General features: G+C 51.6%; 2 protein-coding genes across 2 annotated transcripts in view; both read left to right on the plus strand.

Annotated features, from left to right (window-relative positions):
* The window catches only part of fam219aa (family with sequence similarity 219 member Aa), a 13,566-nt gene extending 11,100 nt beyond the window's left edge, over positions 1 to 2,466 (plus strand). The window contains exon 8 of the mRNA XM_056410928.1: positions 2,370 to 2,466. Within this exon, the coding sequence (XP_056266903.1) occupies positions 2,370 to 2,466 (97 nt within the window). The remainder of the gene's footprint in view (positions 1 to 2,369) is intronic.
* Positions 13 to 22,500, plus strand: part of LOC130191258 (golgin subfamily A member 6-like protein 22) — a 24,777-nt gene continuing 2,289 nt past the window's right edge. Inside the window, exons 1-3 of the mRNA XM_056410929.1 lie at positions 13 to 347; positions 6,362 to 7,297; positions 7,691 to 10,046. Coding sequence (XP_056266904.1) covers positions 6,372 to 7,297; positions 7,691 to 10,046 — 3,282 coding nt within the window. The 5' untranslated portion in view covers positions 13 to 347; positions 6,362 to 6,371. The remainder of the gene's footprint in view (positions 348 to 6,361; positions 7,298 to 7,690; positions 10,047 to 22,500) is intronic.

Genomic DNA, 22,500 nt, shown 5'->3' on the forward strand with positions numbered 1-22,500 from the left:
ACGAAGGTAACTGTTCCGGAGTGAGAGCTGCCCCCCCCCCCTCCAGCTGCGGGTTCCCCGGTAACTCCTCCACAGGTGCGCCGTGGCTGACTCCAGGTCAGCTGCCGGTTCCCCGGTAACTCCTCCACAGGTGCGCCGTGGCTGACTCCAGGTCAGCTGGAGGAGCCTCTGTGCTCCGGGGACCGGAGCTGCAGGAACCAATCCGCTCAACACATTCCAACCGGACCCGGTGACCCAGAGGTGCTGGTCGATGACTTGTTGAACAGAGACGGGCTCACACTCAGGCTGTTGACCGGGAGGCCCTGTGGGCGTAGCCTCTCCGGGAGTAGAAGGACAGGTCTGACCAGGTGACATCATGCCTTTGGTATTTGTGAAACAATTGGAAACATGTTCTCCTTTTCCCACGCTGGTTTCAGTTGAGACCTCCTCTTCATGTGTGTGATGAAGACTCTCGGGCCTTCCTCAGGTCACCACGGCGCCTGTTTGGATTCTTATGCTGTATAATAACTCATAATCTAAAAGTACAGCCGATGAATTTATAATAATTCCTTTGAACATCTGGTGTTGAGGAGATGTGAGCGGCGTCCTGTGGTCACATGACCAGACGAGGGTCAGGAGACTAGTGGGAGATGCAATCTAGAAAAAGTCAAGTATTGACATGTGATGGGTGGAGGTTGTGTTAAAGAAGTGACAGGAAGGTTCTCCTGCGAGTCGTCGGCTTGAGGAGCGTGAGGCGCTGGCTCTGATTGGCTCTCCTCTCGTGAGGAGCTGCTGGTACTCTGGAGTCTTTAAGGCAGGGGTGTCAAACTCATTTTCACGAGGGCCACATCCGCCTCATGGCTGCCCTCAAAGGGCCGTCACGAACACGGGATAACTCTAACTACTCCAGAACATATTGTTCAATAACTGTCTTTGGGTTAACCCTTAACTCTTCTCCACTGGTCTGGGCAGTGGTTCTCCACTGGTCTGGGTAGTGGTTCTCCACTGGTCTGGGCAGTGGTTCTCTACTGGTCTGGGCAGTGGTTCTCCACTGCTCTGGCTTTGGGACGCACTATCACCCCTGCATGACAAGCTGAGACCTAAATCGAGGGACATTTTTAACTTCTCAAATGTATTTAATGAAAAGATGGTGCAGTTTGAACCTGAGAGTTCAGAATATCACAGTATGCACAACAAAACTATTGAGTAATATTCCCTTTTACAGTCAATTATGAACCAACAAGTGAATCTTAAGGACACAAGGTAATACAACATACATTACTACTCAGTAACTTCAGACTTTAAAACATGTCTAAACAGTGCTTTCATGCATAAACATGAAATAAAAAAGTCTGGTTTTAAAAAGCCTCAAAGATGTAATTCATGTCTCACTCACTGAACCTATGACACATAAAGCTGCTCTACAAGTCAGAGTCTTGAGGAGCAGCTTTTATACACAAACTATAAATAAATTAAACAAGGGTAATTAAAAAAGATTCACATATTCAACATTAACTTTTCTTCTGACTATATTATAAATACTGAACAACATGAAGCAGCACTCACTTCAACCTTAGTGACCACTGACGTAGACCTGATGGAGGAATTCATAATAGGGGAACTGGGGATGTTTGTTAATACAAAGTCAATGTGGTCACGCACGCGCGTCTGGATGTCCGCCGGGCGCGTGAATGACAGGACGCGAAAAATGCGCCTCATTCGGGCTGTAATTCTAAACTCGGGCGGTAAAAGTAGGCGAGACTGTTGAAATGCTCCGCGTGACGTCACTGACGTCATACCGTTGAATCAGAACCTACGGAGGATATCGATCGTCTGGAAGCGGCCGTCATCCAGACGCAGCTCCTGGAGAAGCTGCGTGCGGCTACGGATAATATAATATGTAATATTTATATTATTAACCCAGACTCGAGGGCTTGATGGTCCGACGTGTGTGGGACTCTCAACAGAACAAAGAGTGTGTATTTCTTCCGTGGTGGACGGTGGTAACGAACTGTTATGCCACGATAAGCCACGCCCCCTCTCCGGCGCTTCTGGCGCGAGTGAAGAAAACGTGACAAATAGTCCGGCGAGTGAACTCACGCAAGTACATTTAGTAAAGCAACGCAAGGGTTCGCCTCTCCTCTGGCTGAACGCAGCATGAAGGAGAGTGAACAGACCGCTGCAAAAAAAATGACCTTCAAAATAAAAGCACAAGATTTTTTTCTTCCCTTTCTTAAGAAAAGGCATCATATTTATTTCATGCCGTCGCGGGCCACATAAAATGACGTGGCGGGCCACATTTGGCCCGCGGGCCATGAGTTTGACACGTATGCTTTAATGTCTCTGGTTTTTGAGTTGCTGTGTTAGTGCTTGTGGGATTCTCTCTGCAGGCTGGGTCGTGGTGTGTTCAGTGTCCTTGACGAGAGGAGGACGTTCCACGTCTCCTCCGTGGTGTCCACTGGGTGCACCGCAGAAGCCGAGAGGTGACCGAGTGGCGGCGCTCAGGTCAAGGTCGTCGTGGTCACGAGTGGAGATCACATGTGATGTGAAGATTAGAGTTCAGCTCCAAAACCCGCTCGCAAGGAAGAGACGTGCCGGTCTCCAGGTTCTCGTGACCTCCATGACCTCCATGACCTCGCCACGCAGGCTTTGAGGTATTTCTTGTGCGCGACGACAGAGACAGAGCAATAGATGCAAATAGAATTGAGTTTGTGTTGCAGACTTGAACCAGCAGCCCTAACCCTGACCCATGTGCCCACTGGTCTGCGGGTGGGACCCCGTAGAGCCGGTGGGACCTAGTAGAGCCGGTGGGACCTAGTAGAACAGGTGGGACCTAGTAGAGCAGGTGGGACCCCGTAGAGCCGGTGGGACCCCGTAGAGCAGGTGGGACCTAGTAGAGCAGGTGGGACCCGTGAGCGGTGGGACCCGTGAGCAGGTGGGACCCGTGAGCAGGTGGGACCTAGTAGAGCAGGTGGGACCTAGTAGAGCAGGTGGGACCTAGTAGAGCAGGTGGGACCCCGTAGAGCCGGTGGGACCTAGTAGAGCAGGTGGGACCTAGTAGAGCAGGTGGGACCTAGTAGAGCAGGTGGGACCCCGTAGAGCCGGTGGGACCCCGTAGAGCAGGTGGGACCTAGTAGAGCAGGTGGGACCCCGTAGAGCCGGTGGGACCCCGTAGAGCAGGTGGGACCTAGTAGAGCAGGTGGGACCCCGTAGAGCAGGTGGGACCCCGTAGAGCAGGTGGGACCTAGTAGAGCAGGTGGGACCTAGTAGAGCAGGTGGGACCTAGTAGAGCAGGTGGGACCCCGTAGAGCCGGTGGGACCTAGTAGAGCAGGTGGGACCTAGTATAGCAGGTGGGACCCCGTAGAGCAGGTGGGACCCCATAGAGCAGGTGGGACCTAGTAGAGCAGGTGGGACCTAGTAGAGCAGGTGGGACCCCGTAGAGCAGGTGGGACCCTGTAGAGCAGGTGGGACCCCGTAGAGCAGGTGGGACCTAGTAGAGCAGGTGGGACCCCGTAGAGCAGGTGGGACCTAGTAGAGCAGGTGGGACCTAGTAGAGCAGGTGGGACCTAGTAGAGCAGGTGGGACCCCGTAGAGCCGGTGGGACCTAGTAGAGCAGGTGGGACCTAGTAGAGCAGGTGGGACCCCGTAGAGCAGGTGGGACCTAGTAGAGCAGGTGGGACCCCGTAGAGCCGGTGGGACCTAGTAGAGCAGGTGGGACCTAGTAGAGCCGGTGGGACCCCGTAGAGCAGGTGGGACCTAGTAGAGCAGGTGGGACCCCGTAGAGCAGGTGGGACCTAGTAGAGCAGGTGGGACCTAGTAGAGCAGGTGGGACCTAGTAGAGCAGGTGGGACCCCGTAGAGCCGGTGGGACCTAGTAGAGCAGGTGGGACCTAGTAGAGCAGGTGGGACCCCGTAGAGCCGGTGGGACCTAGTAGAGCAGGTGGGACCCCGTAGAGCAGGTGGGACCCCGGTGGGACCTAGTAGAGCAGGTGGGACCTAGTAGAGCAGGTGGGACCTAGTAGAGCAGGTGGGACCTAGTAGAGCAGGTGGGACCCCGTAGAGCCGGTGGGACCTAGTAGAGCAGGTGGGACCTCGTAGAGCAGGTGGGACCTAGTATAGCAGGTGGGACCCCGTAGAGCAGGTGGGACCCCATAGAGCAGGTGGGACCTAGTAGAGCAGGTGGGACCCCGTAGAGCAGGTGGGACCCTGTAGAGCAGGTGGGACCCCGTAGAGCAGGTGGGACCCCGTAGAGCAGGTGGGACCTAGTAGAGCAGGTGGGAGCCCATAGAGCAGGTGGGACCTAGTAGAGCAGGTGGGACCTAGTAGAGCAGGTGGGACCCCGTAGAGCAGGTGGGACCCTGTAGAGCAGGTGGGACCCCGTAGAGCAGGTGGGACCTAGTAGAGCAGGTGGGACCCCGTAGAGCAGGTGGGACCTAGTAGAGCAGGTGGGACCTAGTAGAGCAGGTGGGACCTAGTAGAGCAGGTGGGACCTAGTAGAGCCGGTGGGCCCTAGTAGAGCAGGTGGGACCTAGTAGAGCAGGTGGGACCCCGTAGAGCAGGTGGGTCCTAGTAGAGCAGGTGGGACCTAGTAGAGCAGGTGGGACCTAGTAGAGCAGGTGGGACCCCGTAGAGCCGGTGGGACCTAGTAGAGCAGGTGGGACCCCGTAGAGCCGGTGGGACCTAGTAGAGCAGGTGGGACCCCGTAGAGCAGGTGGGACCTAGTAGAGCAGGTGGGACCCCGTAGAGCCGGTGGGACCTAGTAGAGCAGGTTGGACCTAGTAGAGCAGGTGGGACCCCGTAGAGCCGGTGGGACCCCGTAGAGCAGGTGGGACCCCGTAGAGCCGGTGGGACCTAGTAGAGCAGGTGGGACCTAGTAGAGCAGGTGGGACCCCGTAGAGTAGGTGGGACCCCGTAGAGCAGGTGGGACCCCGTAGAGCAGGTGGGACCTAGTAGAGCTGGTGGGCCGTAGTAGAGCAGGTGGGACCTAGTAGAGCAGGTGGGACCCCGTAGAGCCGGTGGGACCTAGTAGAGCAGGTGGGACCTAGTAGAGCAGGTGGGACCCCGTAGAGCCGGTGGGACCTAGTAGAGCAGGTGGGACCTAGTAGAGCAGGTGGGCCGTAGTAGAGCAGGTGGGACCTAGTAGAGCAGGTGGGACCCCGTAGAGCCGGTGGGACCTAGTAGAGCAGGTGGGACCTAGTAGAGCAGGTGGGACCCCGTAGAGCCGGTGGGACCTAGTAGAGCAGGTGGGACCCCGTAGAGCCGGTGGGACCTAGTAGAGCAGGTGGGACCTAGTAGAGCAGGTGGGACCCCGTAGAGCCGGTGGGACCTAGTAGAGCAGGTGGGACCTAGTAGAGCAGGTGGGACCCCGTAGAGTAGGTGGGACCCCGTAGAGCAGGTGGGACCCCGTAGAGCAGGTGGGACCTAGTAGAGCAGGTGGGACCCCGTAGAGCAGGTGGGACCTAGTAGAGTAGGTGGGACCCCGTAGAGCAGGTGGGACCCCGTAGAGCAGGTGGGACCTAGTAGAGCCGGTGGGACCTAGTAGAGCAGGTGGGACCTAGTAGAGCAGGTGGGACCTAGTAGAGCCGGTGGGCCCTAGTAGAGCAGGTGGGACCCCGTAGAGCCGGTGGGACCTAGTAGAGCAGGTGGGACCTAGTAGAGCAGGTGGGACCCCGTAGAGCCGGTGGGACCCCGTAGAGCAGGTGGGACCCCGTAGAGCCGGTGGGACCTAGTAGAGCAGGTGGGACCTAGTAGAGCAGGTGGGACCCCGTAGAGTAGGTGGGACCCCGTAGAGCAGGTGGGACCCCGTAGAGCAGGTGGGACCTAGTAGAGCAGGTAGGACCCCGTAGAGCAGGTGGGACCTAGTAGAGTAGGTGGGACCCCGTAGAGCAGGCGGGACCCCATAGAGCAGGTGGGACCCCGTAGAGCAGGTGGGACCTAGTAGAGCAGGTGGGACCCCGTAGAGCAGGTGGGACCCCGTAGAGCAGGTGGGACCTAGTAGAGCAGGTGGGACCCCGTAGAGCAGGTGGGTCCTAGTAGAGCAGGTGGGACCTAGTAGAGCAGGTGGGACCTCGTAGAGCAGGCGGGACCCCGTAGAGCAGGTGGGACCCCGTAGAGCAGGTGGGACCTAGTAGAGCAGGTGGGACCCCGTAGAGCAGGTGGGACCCCGTAGAGCAGGTGGGACCTAGTAGAGCAGGTGGGACCCCGTAGAGTAGGTGGGACCCTGTAGAGCAGGTGGGACCCCGTAGAGCAGGTGGGACCCCGTAGAGCCGGTGGGACCCCGTAGAGCCGACCAGCTCTCTAGACCCCCAGGTCTGGGTGGAGACAGGGCGACCCGGTCTACGATGTCGTCTGGCTGCATGTAAACTCTCCTCTCCTGTTTCAGAGACCCAGGTATGGAGAGCTCCCCTGAGGCGTCCCGGACCGGTGGCCCCTCCAACCCCAAGCCGGTCCTGGCCCCCAAACCCCGGCTCACTCCCAAGCCCTTCTCTCTGCAGAAGAGCTCCGCCATTCGCTCCATCAGCACCCCGAAGAAGGCCGCCGTCCCCTCGAAGACGACAACGCAGCAGACGGACGGGTCCGAGGCCACGAGTGTCCCCGGACCGGCCGGGACCCCCCCCGCTCAGAAAGACCCTCGGCAAAGCACCGCCTCCGATTCCAAACCCAGGCCTGGAAGGGTGCTCGCCAAAGATCTGCCAAAAGCAACCAGGGGAAGTCCACATGGAGAGGACACTCTAGATTCTGGTGTCGCTCCCCCCTCCGAGACCGTCCAGAGAGACGATGTCATCCAAGCGGACCGCAAAGCGTCCACCGGTTTTGTAAACTCAGCACAGAGAGACGGAAAAAAGAAAGAAGACGAGACTCGTCCTTCTGTCGTCCAGAACCTCACCGAACCGGGACCGGACCTTTCTCCTGCAGACAAGCCAGCGAGCCGATGGGGCGGCAGCAGGAAGCGTCTGTCCGCGAAGCTGACCTCCAGGTTTGAGTCCGCTGGCCTATCTCCGCCCCCCCGGCCAACCGCAACCGTCTCCACAACCGGCGGCATCGACGGCGCCGACCGACCCGAGTCTTCTGATCCGGAGCCGAGCCGCACGGAGCCGCCGGTCACAGAGTACCACGGGGGAGGCAGCATCCGACGCAGGATCAGTCTCCTGTTGGACTCGTCGTCGAGGCCGGAGCCCACGAGCAAGAGAGACGAGCCCGACGCGGTGAACGGCCCGGTGAAGGGCGTGAAGGAGAGGATCCAAACGTGGGCCTCGGGACGGACCCCGCGGGGCCCCGAGCAGCAGCCTCGGGTTGCACCCCGGAGCCGCTCCGAGAGGTGAGTCGCCTCCTCCTGATGTGGCCGCTTGAGGCTGGAGTGACAGGAAGTTCTCCTGCGAGGCGCTGGCTCTGATTGGCTCTCCTCTCGTGCTGTGTTAGTGCTTGTGGGATTCTCTCTGCAGGCTGGGTCGTGGTGTGTTCAGTGTCCTTGACGAGAGGAGGACGTTCCACGTCTCCTCCGTGGTGTCCAACATCATGTTCATGACGTCTGACTCTAGAGGTGCTGCTCGTTGGACAGAGCCGCTGTTTCCAGGCTTTATGCTACGCTATGCTAACCAGCTATGCTAACTAGCTATGCTAACCAGCTGGCACACAGAAAACACTGTAACATGTGCTTGGAGCTCTGGACCACTCCTCATTAACCCTTGAGCTGCTGCTCTGTCTTCCACAGCTTGGAGCCAGCAGCAGAGGCCCCGCCTCCTGAAGCGGGGCCCCGGTCCGGCCCGGCAGAGGAGCGACCACCGATGACCCCGATGGAGACGTGCGAAGACGCTCCCGCTGAAGTCCAGGCATCGGAAAGCCCAAAAGGGATGCAGGACCAATCCACAGAGGTCCAACGCGGCACTGGCAGCTCCCCCGAAGAGGAGGGAGGAGCCTCCGCCGGGGGAAGTGCTCCCGGCGCTACGACGAGGGACCACGCCAAGCGGCGCTCCGTTCGCTTCGGCGTGGTGGAGAGAGACGATGGCGGGCCGCCCCTCATCCTGGGCTCAGCCAGCGACTGCAGCGAGGAAGAAGAGGCTTCGGAGGAGGACGCTGAGGAAGTGACCCCTGCTGCCGGGCCAGGAGGTCTTCTTCAGAAGAAGAAAGACGATGAGGAAGAGGAACGGACGGGACATCTAGAATTTGAAAGAAGACGGAGAGCAGAGGAGCACGAACAGCCACGACTCGAGCTGGAAGAGGAGCGCAAACGACAAGAAGGAGAAGAAAGGGAGAAAGAAAGGGTGAGGCAGCGGGAGGAGGAGGAGGCGAGGGAGAGACAGAAGCAGGAGGAATGGAAGAGAGAAAGGTTGAAAGAAGAGGAGAAGGAAAGACAGATGCAGAGACAACGAGACGAGGAAAGACAAAGGGCCAAGCAGAAAGAGGAGAGGAAAGAGGAGAGACGGAGGGAGGAAAGAGAAAAACAGAAGCTGAGAGGGGAGGAGACGAATGAGGAGAAACAACGAGAGGAGGAGTGGGAAAAAGAGTGGCTGAACAAGACCGAGAGACTGAGAGGGGAAGAGGAGAAGGGAAGAGAGGGTATCAGGAAAAGACCGACAGAGGAGAGACTGAAGGAGGAGGAGGAGGAGGAGGAGAAGGAGAGATCGATTGACAACCAAGAGGATTACAGAATGGAGGGAAAACTGCGGCAGAAGGAAATTAACAAAAAGAAGCAAAGAGAAGAAGAGTGGGAAAAAGAGTGGGTGAGAGAGACCGAGAGGGTAAGAGAAGAGGAAGAAGAGAAGGAGAGAGCGAAAGAGTTGGTGTGGCAGAGAAAGACAGAGGAGGAGAGAGAGAGGGCGAGACACAAGGAGGAGAGACTCAGACAAGAAGAGAGGGAGGAGGCGAAGGAAAGCGAAAGGGAAGAGGAAAGGAGGCTGAAAGAACGACAAGAGAAAGAAGAGATGGAGAGAATGAGGCAAACAGAGAGTGAGAGACTGAGAGATGAGGAAGTAAGGAAAGAGGAAAGGATGAGGCAGACCGAGAAAGAAAGAGTGGAAGAGTTGGAGAGGAGAATGAGAAAGGAATTGGATAGAAAGCGAGAACAAGAACTGGAGGAGAAGAGAGAAAGGGAGGAGGAGGACGAGAAGAGAGAAAGGCAGGAGGAGGTGAAGAGACAAAGGGAGGAGGAGGAGAAGGAGAGAGAAAGGGAGGAGAAGGAGAGAGAAAGGGAGGAGGAGAAGAGACAAAGGGAGGAGGAGAAGAGACAAAGGGAGGAGGTGAAGAGACAAAGGGAGGAGGAGGAGAAGGAGAGAGAAAGGGAGGAGGAGGACAAGAGAGAAAGGGAGGAGGAGGAGAAGAGACAAAGGGAGGAGGAGGAGAAGAGACAAAGGGAGGAGGAGGAGGTGAAGAGACAAAGGGAGGAGGAGGAGAAGGAGAGAGAAAGGGAGGAGGAGGAGAAGAGACAAAGGGAGAAGGAGAGAGAAAGGGAGGAGGAGGAGAAGAGAGAAAGGGAGGAGGAGGAGAAGGAGAGAGAAAGGGAGGAGGAGGAGGTGAAGAGAGAAGGGGAGGAGGAGGAGAAGGAGAGAGAAAGGGAGGAGGAGGAGGTGAAGAGACAAAGGGAGGAGGAGGAGAAGAGAGAAAGGGAGGAGGAGGAGAAGAGAGAAAGGGAGGAGGAGGAGGAGGAGGCAGCGTCTCCTCTCATGGCCTCCGAGCTGCTCTACGATGACTTCTCCGTCCCGTCGGCTCTGGCCAACGTCGACTTTGACGACTTCTCCGTCAAACCGAAGAGGTGGAGCTGGCAGCCGAAAGGAGGAAGCACAGCGCCGGCCCACAGCTGGTCGGAGGAAGAGGAGGAAGAGGAGGGCGCTCAGGCCTCACTGGACGCCGGCCCTCTGGGAAACAGAGCGCCGCAGCAGCTGGAAGCACCAGACCGCCCAGAGTCCACGTCAGCCCGGGAAAGTCCTGAGGAGGAGGAGGAGGAGGAAGAGGAAGAAGAGGAGGAGGAGGAGCTCATCCTCATGGAGGTGGAGGAGGAGGAAGAGGAGACACAGAGGGAGGAAGCGGAGGAGACAAATGAAGATAAAGTGGAAAAAGAAGACGAGCAGAAGGTAAATACAAAACACAGCCCCAGCATCATGTTTCAGATGTTTCAGATGTTTCAGGTGTTTCGGGTGTTTCAGATGTTTCAAGATTCAAGATTCAAGATGTTTTATTTGTCACATACACACACAGGGTGTGCAGTGAAATGAAAGTGGCAATGCTCAGCAGGAATGTGCAAGGGCAACAAGTACACACAATTTACAATAAAAAACAACACAATATTTACAGTAAGTGTGTGTGTGTGTGTGTGTGTGTGTGCCTAAGAGGGGCAGTTGTGTGGGTCTATGTGGGGGTCCTGGTGAGGTCGGAGTTCACAATCCTGATGGCCTGAGGAAAGAAACTCCGTCTCAGTCTCTCTGTTCTTGCAGCGTGACTACGGAGGCGCCTGCCTGATCGCAGCAGCTGAAACAGTCTGTTGTTGGGGTGGTGAGGATCCTTCATGATCCTGCCGGCTCTGGTTCTGCACCTCCTGGTGTACAAGTCCTGCAGGGTGGTGAGTGTAGTTCCAATAGTGCGTTCAGCCGAACGCACTACTCTCTGCAGAGCCTTCCTGTCCTGAGCGGAGCAGTTGCCAAACCAGGCTGTGATGCTTCCTGTCAGGACGCTCTCTACAGCTCAGAGTAAAAGGACTGAAGGATCCTCTGGGAAAATTTAAATTTGCTCAGCTGCCTGAGGTGGTGAGGCGCTGCCTTGCCTTTCTCACCAGAGTGTCTGTGTTCGTTGACCATGTCAGATCCTCGGTGATGTGGACTCCCAGGTATTTATACCCGCTCACCCTCTCCACAGTAGTCCCGTTAATCCCCAGTGGTGAGTCGTCCTCTGTTGTTGTACCCTCCTAAAGTCCACAATCAGCTCCTTAGTTTTGGTGACATTCATGATGAGGCTGTTGTCCCGGCACCAGAGTGACAGATCAGCAACTTCCTCCAGGTAGGCCTTCTCGTGGTTGTCGGAGATCAGGCCCACCACCACTGTGTCATCCGCAAACTTGATGATGGTGTTGGAGCTGAACCTGGCCACACAGTCATGTGTGTACAGGGAGTACAGTAGGGGCTGAGGACGCAACCCTGGGGATCCTGTGTTCAGGGTGAGGGATTTGGAGGTGTGTCTGCCACCCTGACCACCTGTGGCCTGGCGGTCAGGAAGTCCAGGATCCAAGCACACAGGGGTGTTCAGTCCCAGCTCAATCAGCTTGCCGGCCAGTCTGGAGGGACTATGGTGTTGAAAGCTGAACTATAATCAATGAACAGCAGTCTCACATAGCCCCCTCTGGCTGTCCAGATGAGAGAGTGTGGTGTGCAGTACCTGGGAGACAGCATCATCTGTGGATCTGTTTGGGCGATAAGCAAACTGCAGCGGGTCCATGGAGGAAGGGAGGAAGGCGCAGATGTAGTCCTTTATCAGCCTCTCAAAGCATTTCATGACCACCGAGGTGAGGGCCACCGGTCGGTAGTCATTCATACATGCTGGAGAAGCATTCTTGGGCACAGGGACAATAGTGGATCTCTTGAAGCAGATGTTTCAGGTGTTTCAGATGGTTCAGATGTTTCAGGTGGTTCAGGTGTTTCAGATGTTTCAGGTGTTTCAGATGTTTCAGGTGTTTCAGATGTTTCAGGTGTTTCAGGTGTTTCAGGTGTTTCGGGTGTTTCAGATGTTTCAGGTGGTTCAGATGTTTCAGGTGGTTCAGGTGTTTCAGGTGGTTCAGCAGATGTTTCAGGTGTTTCAGATGTTTCAGGTGTTTCAGGTGTTTCGGGTGTTTCAGATGTTTCAGGTGTTTCAGATGTTTCAGGTGTTTAGGTGTTTCAGATGTTTCAGGTGTTTAGGTGTTTCAGATGTTTCAGGTGTTTCAGGTGTTTCAGATGTTTCAGGTGTTTAGGTGTTTCAGATGTTTCAGGTGTTTAGGTGTTTCAGATGTTTCAGGTGTATCAGAGTACTATAGGAGGCATCATGTTTCAGGTGTTTCAGAGAGTGAGGTTGAGTACAAGTAAATGTGGATATTTTCCTGCTGATTCAGCCTGACACACCTTCACCTGCTCCACCCTGTTCCAGTCACGCTCCAGAATGTGTGTGTGTGAGTGTGTGTGTGTGAGTGTGTGTGTGTGTGAGTGTGTGTGTGTGTGATGGTCCTCATTGGCTCTCCCTCACTGAGCTGTCAGCTCTCCTAGACCGGTGAGACCTCATCAAGTCCATCAGGTTCAACACAGCTGGACTCCATGAAGGACTAGACCACCTCAAGGGGGACCACCTCAAGGAGGACCACCTCAAGGGGGACCACCTCAAGGGGGACCACCTCAAGGGACTGAGGACATGAGACTGAGGACATGTGACTGAGGACATGTGACTGAGGACATGAGACTGAGGACATGTGACTGAGGACATGAGACTGAAGACATGAGACTGAGGACATGAGACTGAGGACATGAGACTGAGGACATGTGACTGAGGACATGTGACTGAGGACATGAGACTGAGGACATGTGACTGAGGACATGTGACTGAGGACATGAGACTGAGGACATGTGACTGAGGACATGAGACTGAAGACATGAGACTGAGGACATGAGACTGAGGAAATGAGACTGAGGACATGTGACTGAGGACATGTGACTGAGGACATGTGACTGAGGACATGTGACTGAGGACATGTGACTGAGGACATGAGACTGAGGACATGTGACTGAGGACATGAGACTGAGGACATGTGACTGAGGACATGAGACTGAGGACATGAGACTGAGGACATGTGACTGAGGACATGAGACTGAGGACATGAGACTGAGGACATGTGACTGAAGACATGAAGACATGAGACTGAGGACATGAGACTGAGGACATGAGACTGAGGACATGAGACTGAGGACATGTGACTGAGGACATGTGACTGAGGACATGAGACTGAGGACATGAGACTGAGGACATGTGACTGAGGACATGAGACTGAGGACATGAGACTGAGGACATGAGACTGAGGACATGAGACTGAGGACATGAGACTGAGGACATGAGACTGAGGACATGAGACTGAGGACATGAGACTGAAGACATGAGACTGAGGACATGAGACTGAAGACATGTGACTGAGGACATGTGACTGAAGACATGAGACTGAGGACATGAGACTGAGGACATGTGACTGAAGACATGAGACTGAAGACATTAGACTGAAGACATGTGACTGAAGACATGAGACTGAGGACATGAGGACATGTGACTGAGGACATGAGACTGAGGACATGAGACTCAGGACATGAGACTGAGGACATGTGACTGAGGACATGAGACTGAGGACATGAGACTGAGGACATGTGACTGAAGACATGAGACTGAGGACATGAGACTGAGGACATGAGACTGAAGACATGTGACTGAGGACATGTGACTGAGGACATGAGACTGAAGACATGAAGACATGAGACTGAGCACATGTGACTGAGGACATGAGACTGAAGACATGTGACTGAAGACATGAGACTGAGGACATGAGACTGAGGACATGAGACTGAAGACATGAAGACATGAGACTGAAGACATGTGACTGAGGACATGAGACTGAAGACATGTGACTGAGGACATGAGACTGAAGACATGAAGACATGTGACTGAAGACATGAGACTGAGGACATGAGACTGAGGACATGAGACTGAGGACATGAGACTGAAGACATGAGACTGAGGACATGAGACTGAGGACATGTGACTGAGGACATGAGACTGAAGACATGAGACTGAGGACATGAGACTGAGGACATGAGACTGAGGACATGAGACTGAGGACATGAGACTGAGGACATGTGACTGAAGACATGAGACTGAAGACATGAGACTGAGGACATGAGACTGAGGACATGAGACTGAGGACATGAGACTGAGGACATGAGACTGAAGACATGAGACTGAGGACATGTGACTGAGGACATGAGACTGAAGACATGTGACTGAGGACATGAGACTGAAGACATGTGACTGAGGACATGAGACTGAGGACATGAGACTGAGGACATGAGACTGAGGACATGAGACTGAAGACATGAGACTGAGGACATGAGACTGAGGACATGTGACTGAGGACATGAGACTGAGGACATGAGACTGAGGACATGAGACTGAGGACATGTGACTGAGGACATGAGACTGAAGACATGTGACTGAGGACATGTGACTGAAGACATGAGACTGAGGACATGTGACTGAGGACATGAGACTGAGGACATGAGACTGAGGACATGAGACTGAGGACATGTGACTGAGGACATGAGACTGAGGACATGAGACTGAGGACATGTGACTGAAGACATGTGACTGAGGACATGAGACTGAAGACATGAGACTGAGGACATGAGACTGAGGACATGTGACTGAGGACATGTGACTGAGGACATGTGACTGAAGACATGAGACTGAGGACATGTGACTGAAGACATGAGACTGAAGACATGAGACTGAGGACATGAGACTGAGGACATGAGACTGAAGACATGAGACTGAGGACATGAGACTGAGGACATGAGACTGAGGACATGAGACTGAGGACATGTGACTGAGGACATGAGACTGAGGACATGTGACTGAGGACATGTGACTGAGGACATGTGACTGAGGACATGAGACTGAGGACATGTGACTGAGGACATGAGACTGAAGACATGAGACTGAGGACATGAGACTGAGGACATGAGACTGAGGACATGTGACTGAGGACATGAGACTGAGGACATGAGACTGAGGACATGAGACTGAGGACATGTGACTGAGGACATGAGACTGAAGACATGTGACTGAGGACATGTGACTGAGGACATGTGACTGAGGACATGAGACTGAAGACATGAGACTGAGGACATGAGACTGAGGACATGAGACTGAGGACATGAGACTGAAGACATGTGACTGAAGACATGAGACTGAGGACATGTGACTGAGGACATGAGACTGAGGACATGAGACTGAGGACATGAGACTGAGGACATGTGACTGAGGACATGAGACTGAGGACATGAGACTGAGGACATGTGACTGAAGACATGAGGCTGAGGACATGATACTGAGGACATGAGACTGAGGACATGAGACTGAGGACATGAGACTGAGGACATGTGACTGAGGACATGAGACTGAAGACATGAGACTGAGGACATGAGACTGAGGACATGAGACTGAGGACATGAGACTGAGGACATGTGACTGAGGACATGAGACTGAAGACATGAGACTGAGGACATGTGACTGAGGACATGTGACTGAGGACATGAGACTGAGGACATGAGACTGAGGACATGTGACTGAGGACATGAGACTGAGGACATGTGACTGAGGACATGTGACTGAAGACATGAGACTGAGGACATGAGACTGAAGACATGAGACTGAAGACATGAGACTGAAGACATGTGACTGAAGACATGAAGACATGAGACTGAGGACATGTGACTGAGGACATGAGACTGAGGACATGAGACTGAGGACATGTGACTGAGGACATGAGACTGAGGACATGAGACTGAGGACATGTGACTGAAGACATGAGACTGAGGACATGAGACTGAGGACATGAGACTGAAGACGTGACTGAGGACATGTGACTGAGGACATGAGACTGAAGACATGAGACTGAAGACATGTGACTGAGGACATGTGACTGAGGACATGAGACTGAGGACATGTGACTGAGGACATGAGACTGAAGACATGAGACTGAGGACATGAGACTGAGGACATGAGACTGAGGACATGAAACTGAGGACATGTGACTGAAGACATGAGACTGAGGACATGAGACTGAAGACATGAGACTGAGGACATGTGACTGAAGACATGAGACTGAGGACATGAGACTGAGGACATGAGACTGAAGACATGAGACTGAGGACATGAGACTGAAGACATGAGACTGAAGACATGTGACTGAGGACATGTGACTGAGGACATGAGACTGAGGACATGAGACTGAAGACATGTGACTGAGGGCATGTGACTGAAGACATGAGACTGAGGACATGAGACTGAGGACATGTGACTGAGGACATGAGACTGAGGACATGTGACTGAGGACATGAGACTGAAGACATGTGACTGAGGACATGAGACTGAAGACATGTGACTGAAGACATGAGACTGAGGACATGAGACTGAGGACATGAGACTGAAGACATGAGACTGAGGACATGAGACTGAGGACATGTGACTGAGTACATGTGACTGAAGACATGAGACTGAGGACATGAGACTGAGGACATGAGACTGAAGACATGTGACTGAGGACATGTGACTGAGGACATGAGCCTGAGGACATGTGACTGAGGACATGAGACTGAAGACATGAAGACATGTGACTGAAGACATGAGACTGAGGACATGAGACTGAGGACATGAGACTGAAGACATGAGACTGAGGACATGAGACTGAGGACATGAGACTGAGGACATGAGACTCACTTCTTATGTAATAACTGTAATAACATAATAACTGTTTAGATGTAGACGATGACACAGAGTGAACAGACAAAACGAGACAAACAAATAAAACATTACAAATCTGAAAAAGACAGAAAACAAAACAGGCAGCAAACAAGTCCAGGAGAACGGATCAGGACCAGAGCGCCTGTTAGACCACGCCCACTGGACTCTAAGCCAGGTGTGTGTGTGTGTGTTATTAGGGTCCTCTACTACGACTTCGTCGTAGAGGAACCTATTGTTTTTCAAAGGATTATTATTATTCTCCTTTGTCGTGTTCAAACGTCGTCTGGCCGCACACGGTACGCCCCAGCAGACTGAAATTCCACATGCACAAGCAGACTGGTGAAATTTTTTAGATTATTGAGTTTTCGGTATTAGTGTATAAAAAAATGTCTCTCTTTTCACCAATGACGGATTACCTTGTAATTCATCATACATGTCCGCTTAGACCTGCTCTAAAAAAAATTACATTATGACCATAAGCTCCGCCCACTTAGATTTCCCGCCATTTTGAATTTTGTAAAAAACACATTCTTTTCAACAACTCCAAAACGATAGTTGCGATTCAAACACGACTTGTTGTGGTTCATTATTGTTTCAATGCAATCAAAAATCTTTAAAAGATTGTTGATATCTCATTGCGTTCAGAGAATATGGACCAATGAACATCCAAGGGGTGTGGCCTGATATTTAAAGACACCTAACTTCCAAATTAATTGGCCAATCCTCACCAAATTACTAGACTATGTTCACATGACATCCCTTAAAGTACCCTAATTTTTTCATAATATTTGAACATTAGGGGGCGCTACAATCAATCCCTCAATATATGCCTTTTTTGCATTATTTTCTCACGTTTTGGGGGGTTGTTAAAGAGTTAACTCCTCCTAGAGCTTACACCCGATTCATTCCTAACCCCAGTATAGTCTTGAGACCTTTGTCTTGAAAAGGCCTTGAAAGATTTCAAAAATATTAAACTTTGTGCGTTTGCCGGACCGGCAAAGAAACGCCATTCGCCATTAACATGTAAGATGATGTAACTCGGCCATACATTATCCAATCTGCTCCATATTCCTCGTATGTCATCACATACTGACCGTGAAGACATCCGTATGCTAATTTAAAATTCTAGTCATAGCGCCACCGAGTGGCCAAAGCAAATCAGCCTAAAAAGCATCACATTCACATGTAATTTACATGACAAGGTCTAGACTTCACGTGGATACACATGATGCATGTATATGTTCAAATTGTCACAGCGCCCCCTGCTGGCTACACTGGACTCGCTCAAATCTGCTCCAAACTTCTCATGCTTCGTAGAATTCACGGCCTGAGGATATCAACAAGCCTTTTTTCACTCAGAGTCAAAGCGCCACCGACTAGCAAAGTAAAATCAGTGTCGCGAGACGAACGGTCAAACACCCGAACGCCGTGCATGCGCTCTCGGCCGAGGGGGCCGGCGTCTGGCCGGCACCCCCGACGTGCGAAGCAGGAAAGAGGACCCGTTCATTGCTGCTTGCAGCTTTAATTATGTTTCTGTTTGCTTTGTGTGCTTCAGCAAACAGAGCAGCGCCTCCTCCCACTGAGCTCCTGGGAGGAGGCGCTGTGCCCAGTATCCACACTGTAGGAGCGGTTTCTGCCACTAGGGGGCGCTGCCGCCTGCAGAGCCGTGAACACGTTGAACATGTGATGCAGGAACATCAAAGACTCTGTTGTGTGGCAGAGAAGGGCTTTTGTTTTGAAGGGACAGAATGAGGAAAGTGTTTACTGGGCAAATACACACACACACCAACACACACACATACACACACACACCGACACACACACACACGCATACACACACATAAACACACACATACACACCGACACACACACACACACACATACATACAGCATTCTGGATCAACTGGAGAGACTTAAGAGACTTATAGAGCAGCCTGATCATAAGGAGTTGACCTAAGAGACTTATAGAGCAGCCTGATAATAAGGAGTTGACCTAAGAGACTTATAGAGCAGCCTGATCATAAGGAGTTAACTTAAGAGACTTATAGAGCAGCCTGATAATAAGGAGTTGACTTAAGAGACTTATTAGAGCAGCCTGATAAAAAGGAGTTGACCTAAGAGACTTATTAGAGCAGCCTGATAATAATGAGTTGACTTAAGAGACTTATAGAGCAGCCTGATAATAAGGAGTTGATGAATCAAAGCCGTCCTTGAGATGTTCTTCAGGTGGACTTAAAGGTCAAGTCCTGATCCAGGAGAACAGAGGTCCTCTACAGGGTGTTGGTGCCAGAGCAATGTGGTCTACAGAAACCACATCACCTGACCTTTGATCTCTGAGCTGCTCAGTCAATCACTTCAGTTTGTCAGTTTCACTTCAAGAAGTTTCAGCTCCTCATGTTTTATGTCTTGAAGACATCTTGAAGTCCAGAGAGCTGGTTGGTCTCCTCTGGTTGATCACAGATATAATTGAGTATCATCTGCAGAACAATGAGAGTGTATGGAGTGTTTCTGATGATATGAACCAAAGGAAGCATGAATAAGGTCAATGAGAGAGGTCCCAGGACAGAACCTTGTGGAACTCCATGACTAACGGTGGTGGTCATCGAGGCTACTAAGGTCTAACAAGACCAGTACATTGATGAGTCCTCTATCAGCACTAAGGTCTAACTAGACCAGTACATAGATGAGTCCTCTATCAGCACTAAGGTCTAACTAGACCAGTACATAGATGAGTCCTCTATCAGCACTAAGGTCTAACAAGACCAGTACAGAGTTAGTCCTCTATCAGCACTAAGGTCTAACAAGACCAGTACAGAGTTAGTCCTCTATCATCACTAAGGTCTAACTAGACCAGTACAGAGAGGAGTCCTCTATCAGCACTAAGGTCTAACAAGACCAGTACAGAGAGGAGTCCTCTATCAGCACTAAGGTCTAACTAGACCAGTACAGAGATGAGTCCTCTATCAGGACTAAGGTCTAACTAGACCAGTACAGAGATGAGTCCTCTATCAGCACTAAGGTCTAACTAGACCAGGACAGAGATGAGTCCTCTATCAGCACTAAGGTCTAACAAGACCAGTACAGAGATGAGTCCTCTATCAGCACTAAGGTCTAACTAGACCAGTTCAGAGAGGAGTCCTCTATCAGCACTAAGGTCTAACTAGACCAGTACAGAGAGGAGTCCTCTATCAGCACTAAGGTCTACCAAGACCAGTACATAGATGAGTCCTCTATCAGCACTAAGGTCTAACTAGACCAGTACATAGATGAGTCCTCTATCAGCACTAAGGTCTAACAAGACCAGTACAGAGTTAGTCCTCTATCAGCACTAAGGTCTAACTAGACCAGTACAGAGAGGAGTCCTCTATCAGGACTAAGGTCTAACAAGACCAGTACAGAGTTAGTCCTCTATCAGCACTAAGGTCTAACTAGACCAGTACAGAGAGGAGTCCTCTATCAGCACTAAGGTCTAACTAGACCAGGACAGAGATGAGTCCTCTATCAGCACTAAGGTCTAACTAGACCAGGACAGAGATGAGTCCTCTATCAGCACTAAGGTCTAACTAGACCAGTACAGAGAGGAGTCCTCTATCAGGACTAAGGTCTAACAAGACCAGTACAGAGATGAGTCCTCTATCAGCACTAAGGTCTAACAAGACCAGTACAGAGATGAGTCCTCTATCAGCACTAAGGTCTAACAAGACCAGTACAGAGATGAGTCCTCTATCAGGACTAAGGTCTAACAAGACCAGGACAGAGATGAGTCCTCTATCAGGACTAAGGTCTAACAAGACCAGTACAGAGATGAGTCCTCTATCAGCACTAAGGTCTAACAAGACCAGTACAGAGATGAGTCCTCTATCAGCACTAAGGTCTAACTAGACCAGTACAGAGATGAGTCCTCTATCAGCACTAAGGTCTAACTAGACCAGTACAGAGGAGTCCTCTATCAGGACTAAGGTCTAACAAGACCAGTACAGAGAGGAGTCCTCTATCAGCACTAAGGTCTAACAAGACCAGTACAGAGAGGAGTCCTCTATCAGCACTAAGGTCTAACAAGACCAGTACAGAGAGGAGTCCTCTATCAGCACTAAGGTCTAACAAGACCAGTACAGAGAGAAGTCCTCTATCAGCACTAAGGTCTAACTAGACCAGTACAGAGAGGAGTCCTCTATCAGCACTAAGGTCTAACTAGACCAGTACAGAGAGGAGTCCTCTATCAGCACTAAGGTCTAACTAGACCAGTACAGAGATGAGTCCTCTATCAGCACTAAGGTCTAACTAGACCAGTACAGAGAGGAGTCCTCTATCAGGACTAAGGTCTAACAAGACCAGTACAGAGTTAGTCCTCTATCAGGACTAAGGTCTAACTAGACCAGTACAGAGAGGAGTCCTCTATCAGCACTAAGGTCTAACTAGACCAGTACAGAGAGGAGTCCTCTATCAGCACTAAGGTCTAACAAGACCAGTACAGAGATGAGTCCTCTATCAGCACTAAGGTCTAACAAGACCAGTACAGAGAGGAGTCCTCTATCAGGACTAAGGTCTAACTAGACCAGTACAGAGATGAGTCCTCTATCAGGACTAAGGTCTAACAAGACCAGTACAGAGATGAGTCCTCTATCAGCACTAAGGTCTAACTAGACCAGTACAGAGATGAGTCCTCTATCAGCACTAAGGTCTAACAAGACCAGTACAGAGATGAGTCCTCTATCAGGACTAAGGTCTAACTAGACCAGTACAGAGATGAGTCCTCTATCAGGACTAAGGTCTAACAAGACCAGTACAGAGAGTCCTCTATCAGCACTAAGGTCTAACAAGACCAGTACAGAGATGAGTCCTCTATCAGCACTAAGGTCTAACTAGACCAGTACAGAGATGAGTCCTCTATCAGCACTAAGGTCTAACTAGACCAGTACAGAGAGGTGACCTCTAACAGGACTAAGGACTAGCAAGACCAGTACAGAGAGGTCCTCTATCAGCACTAAGGTCTAACAAGACCAGTACAGAGATGAGTCCTCTATCAGGACTAAGGTCTAACTAGACCAGTACAGAGAGGAGTCCTCTATCAGCACTAAGGTCTAACTAGACCAGTACAGAGAGGAGTCCTCTATCAGCACTAAGGTCTAACAAGACCAGTACAGAGAGGAGTCCTCTATCAGCACTAAGGTCTAACTAGACCAGTACAGAGAGTCCTCTATCAGGACTAAGGTCTAACAAGACCAGTACAGAGAGGAGTCCTCTATCAGCACTAAGGTCTAACTAGACCAGTACAGAGTTAGTCCTCTATCAGGACTAAGGTCTAACTAGACCAGTACAGAGAGGAGTCCTCTATCAGCACTAAGGTCTAACTAGACCAGTACAGAGAGGAGTCCTCTATCAGGACTAAGGTCTAACAAGACCAGTACAGAGATGAGTCCTCTATCAGGACTAAGGTCTAACTAGACCAGTACAGAGATGAGTCCTCTATCAGGACTAAGGTCTAACTAGACCAGTACAGAGATGAGTCCTCTATCAGGACTAAGGTCTAACAAGACCAGTACAGAGAGGAGTCCTCTATCAGCACTAAGGTCTAACTAGACCAGTACAGAGGAGTCCTCTATCAGGACTAAGGTCTAACAAGACCAGTACAGAGAGGAGTCCTCTATCAGCACTGGGTCTAACTAGACCAGTACAGAGAGTCCTCTATCAGGACTAAGGTCTAACAAGACCAGTACAGAGAGGAGTCCTCTATCAGCACTAAGGTCTAACTAGACCAGTACAGAGTTAGTCCTCTATCAGGACTAAGGTCTAACTAGACCAGTACAGAGAGGAGTCCTCTATCAGCACTAAGGTCTAACTAGACCAGTACAGAGGAGTCCTCTATCAGGACTAAGGTCTAACAAGACCAGTACAGAGAGGAGTCCTCTATCAGCACTAAGGTCTAACTAGACCAGTACAGAGATGAGTCCTCTATCAGGACTAAGGTCTAACAAGACCAGTACAGAGATGAGTCCTCTATCAGCACTA

The sequence above is a fragment of the Pseudoliparis swirei genome, unplaced genomic scaffold (assembly GCF_029220125.1).
Source record: "Pseudoliparis swirei isolate HS2019 ecotype Mariana Trench unplaced genomic scaffold, NWPU_hadal_v1 hadal_30, whole genome shotgun sequence".
NCBI classification, from domain to species: Eukaryota; Metazoa; Chordata; class Actinopteri; order Perciformes; family Liparidae; genus Pseudoliparis; species Pseudoliparis swirei.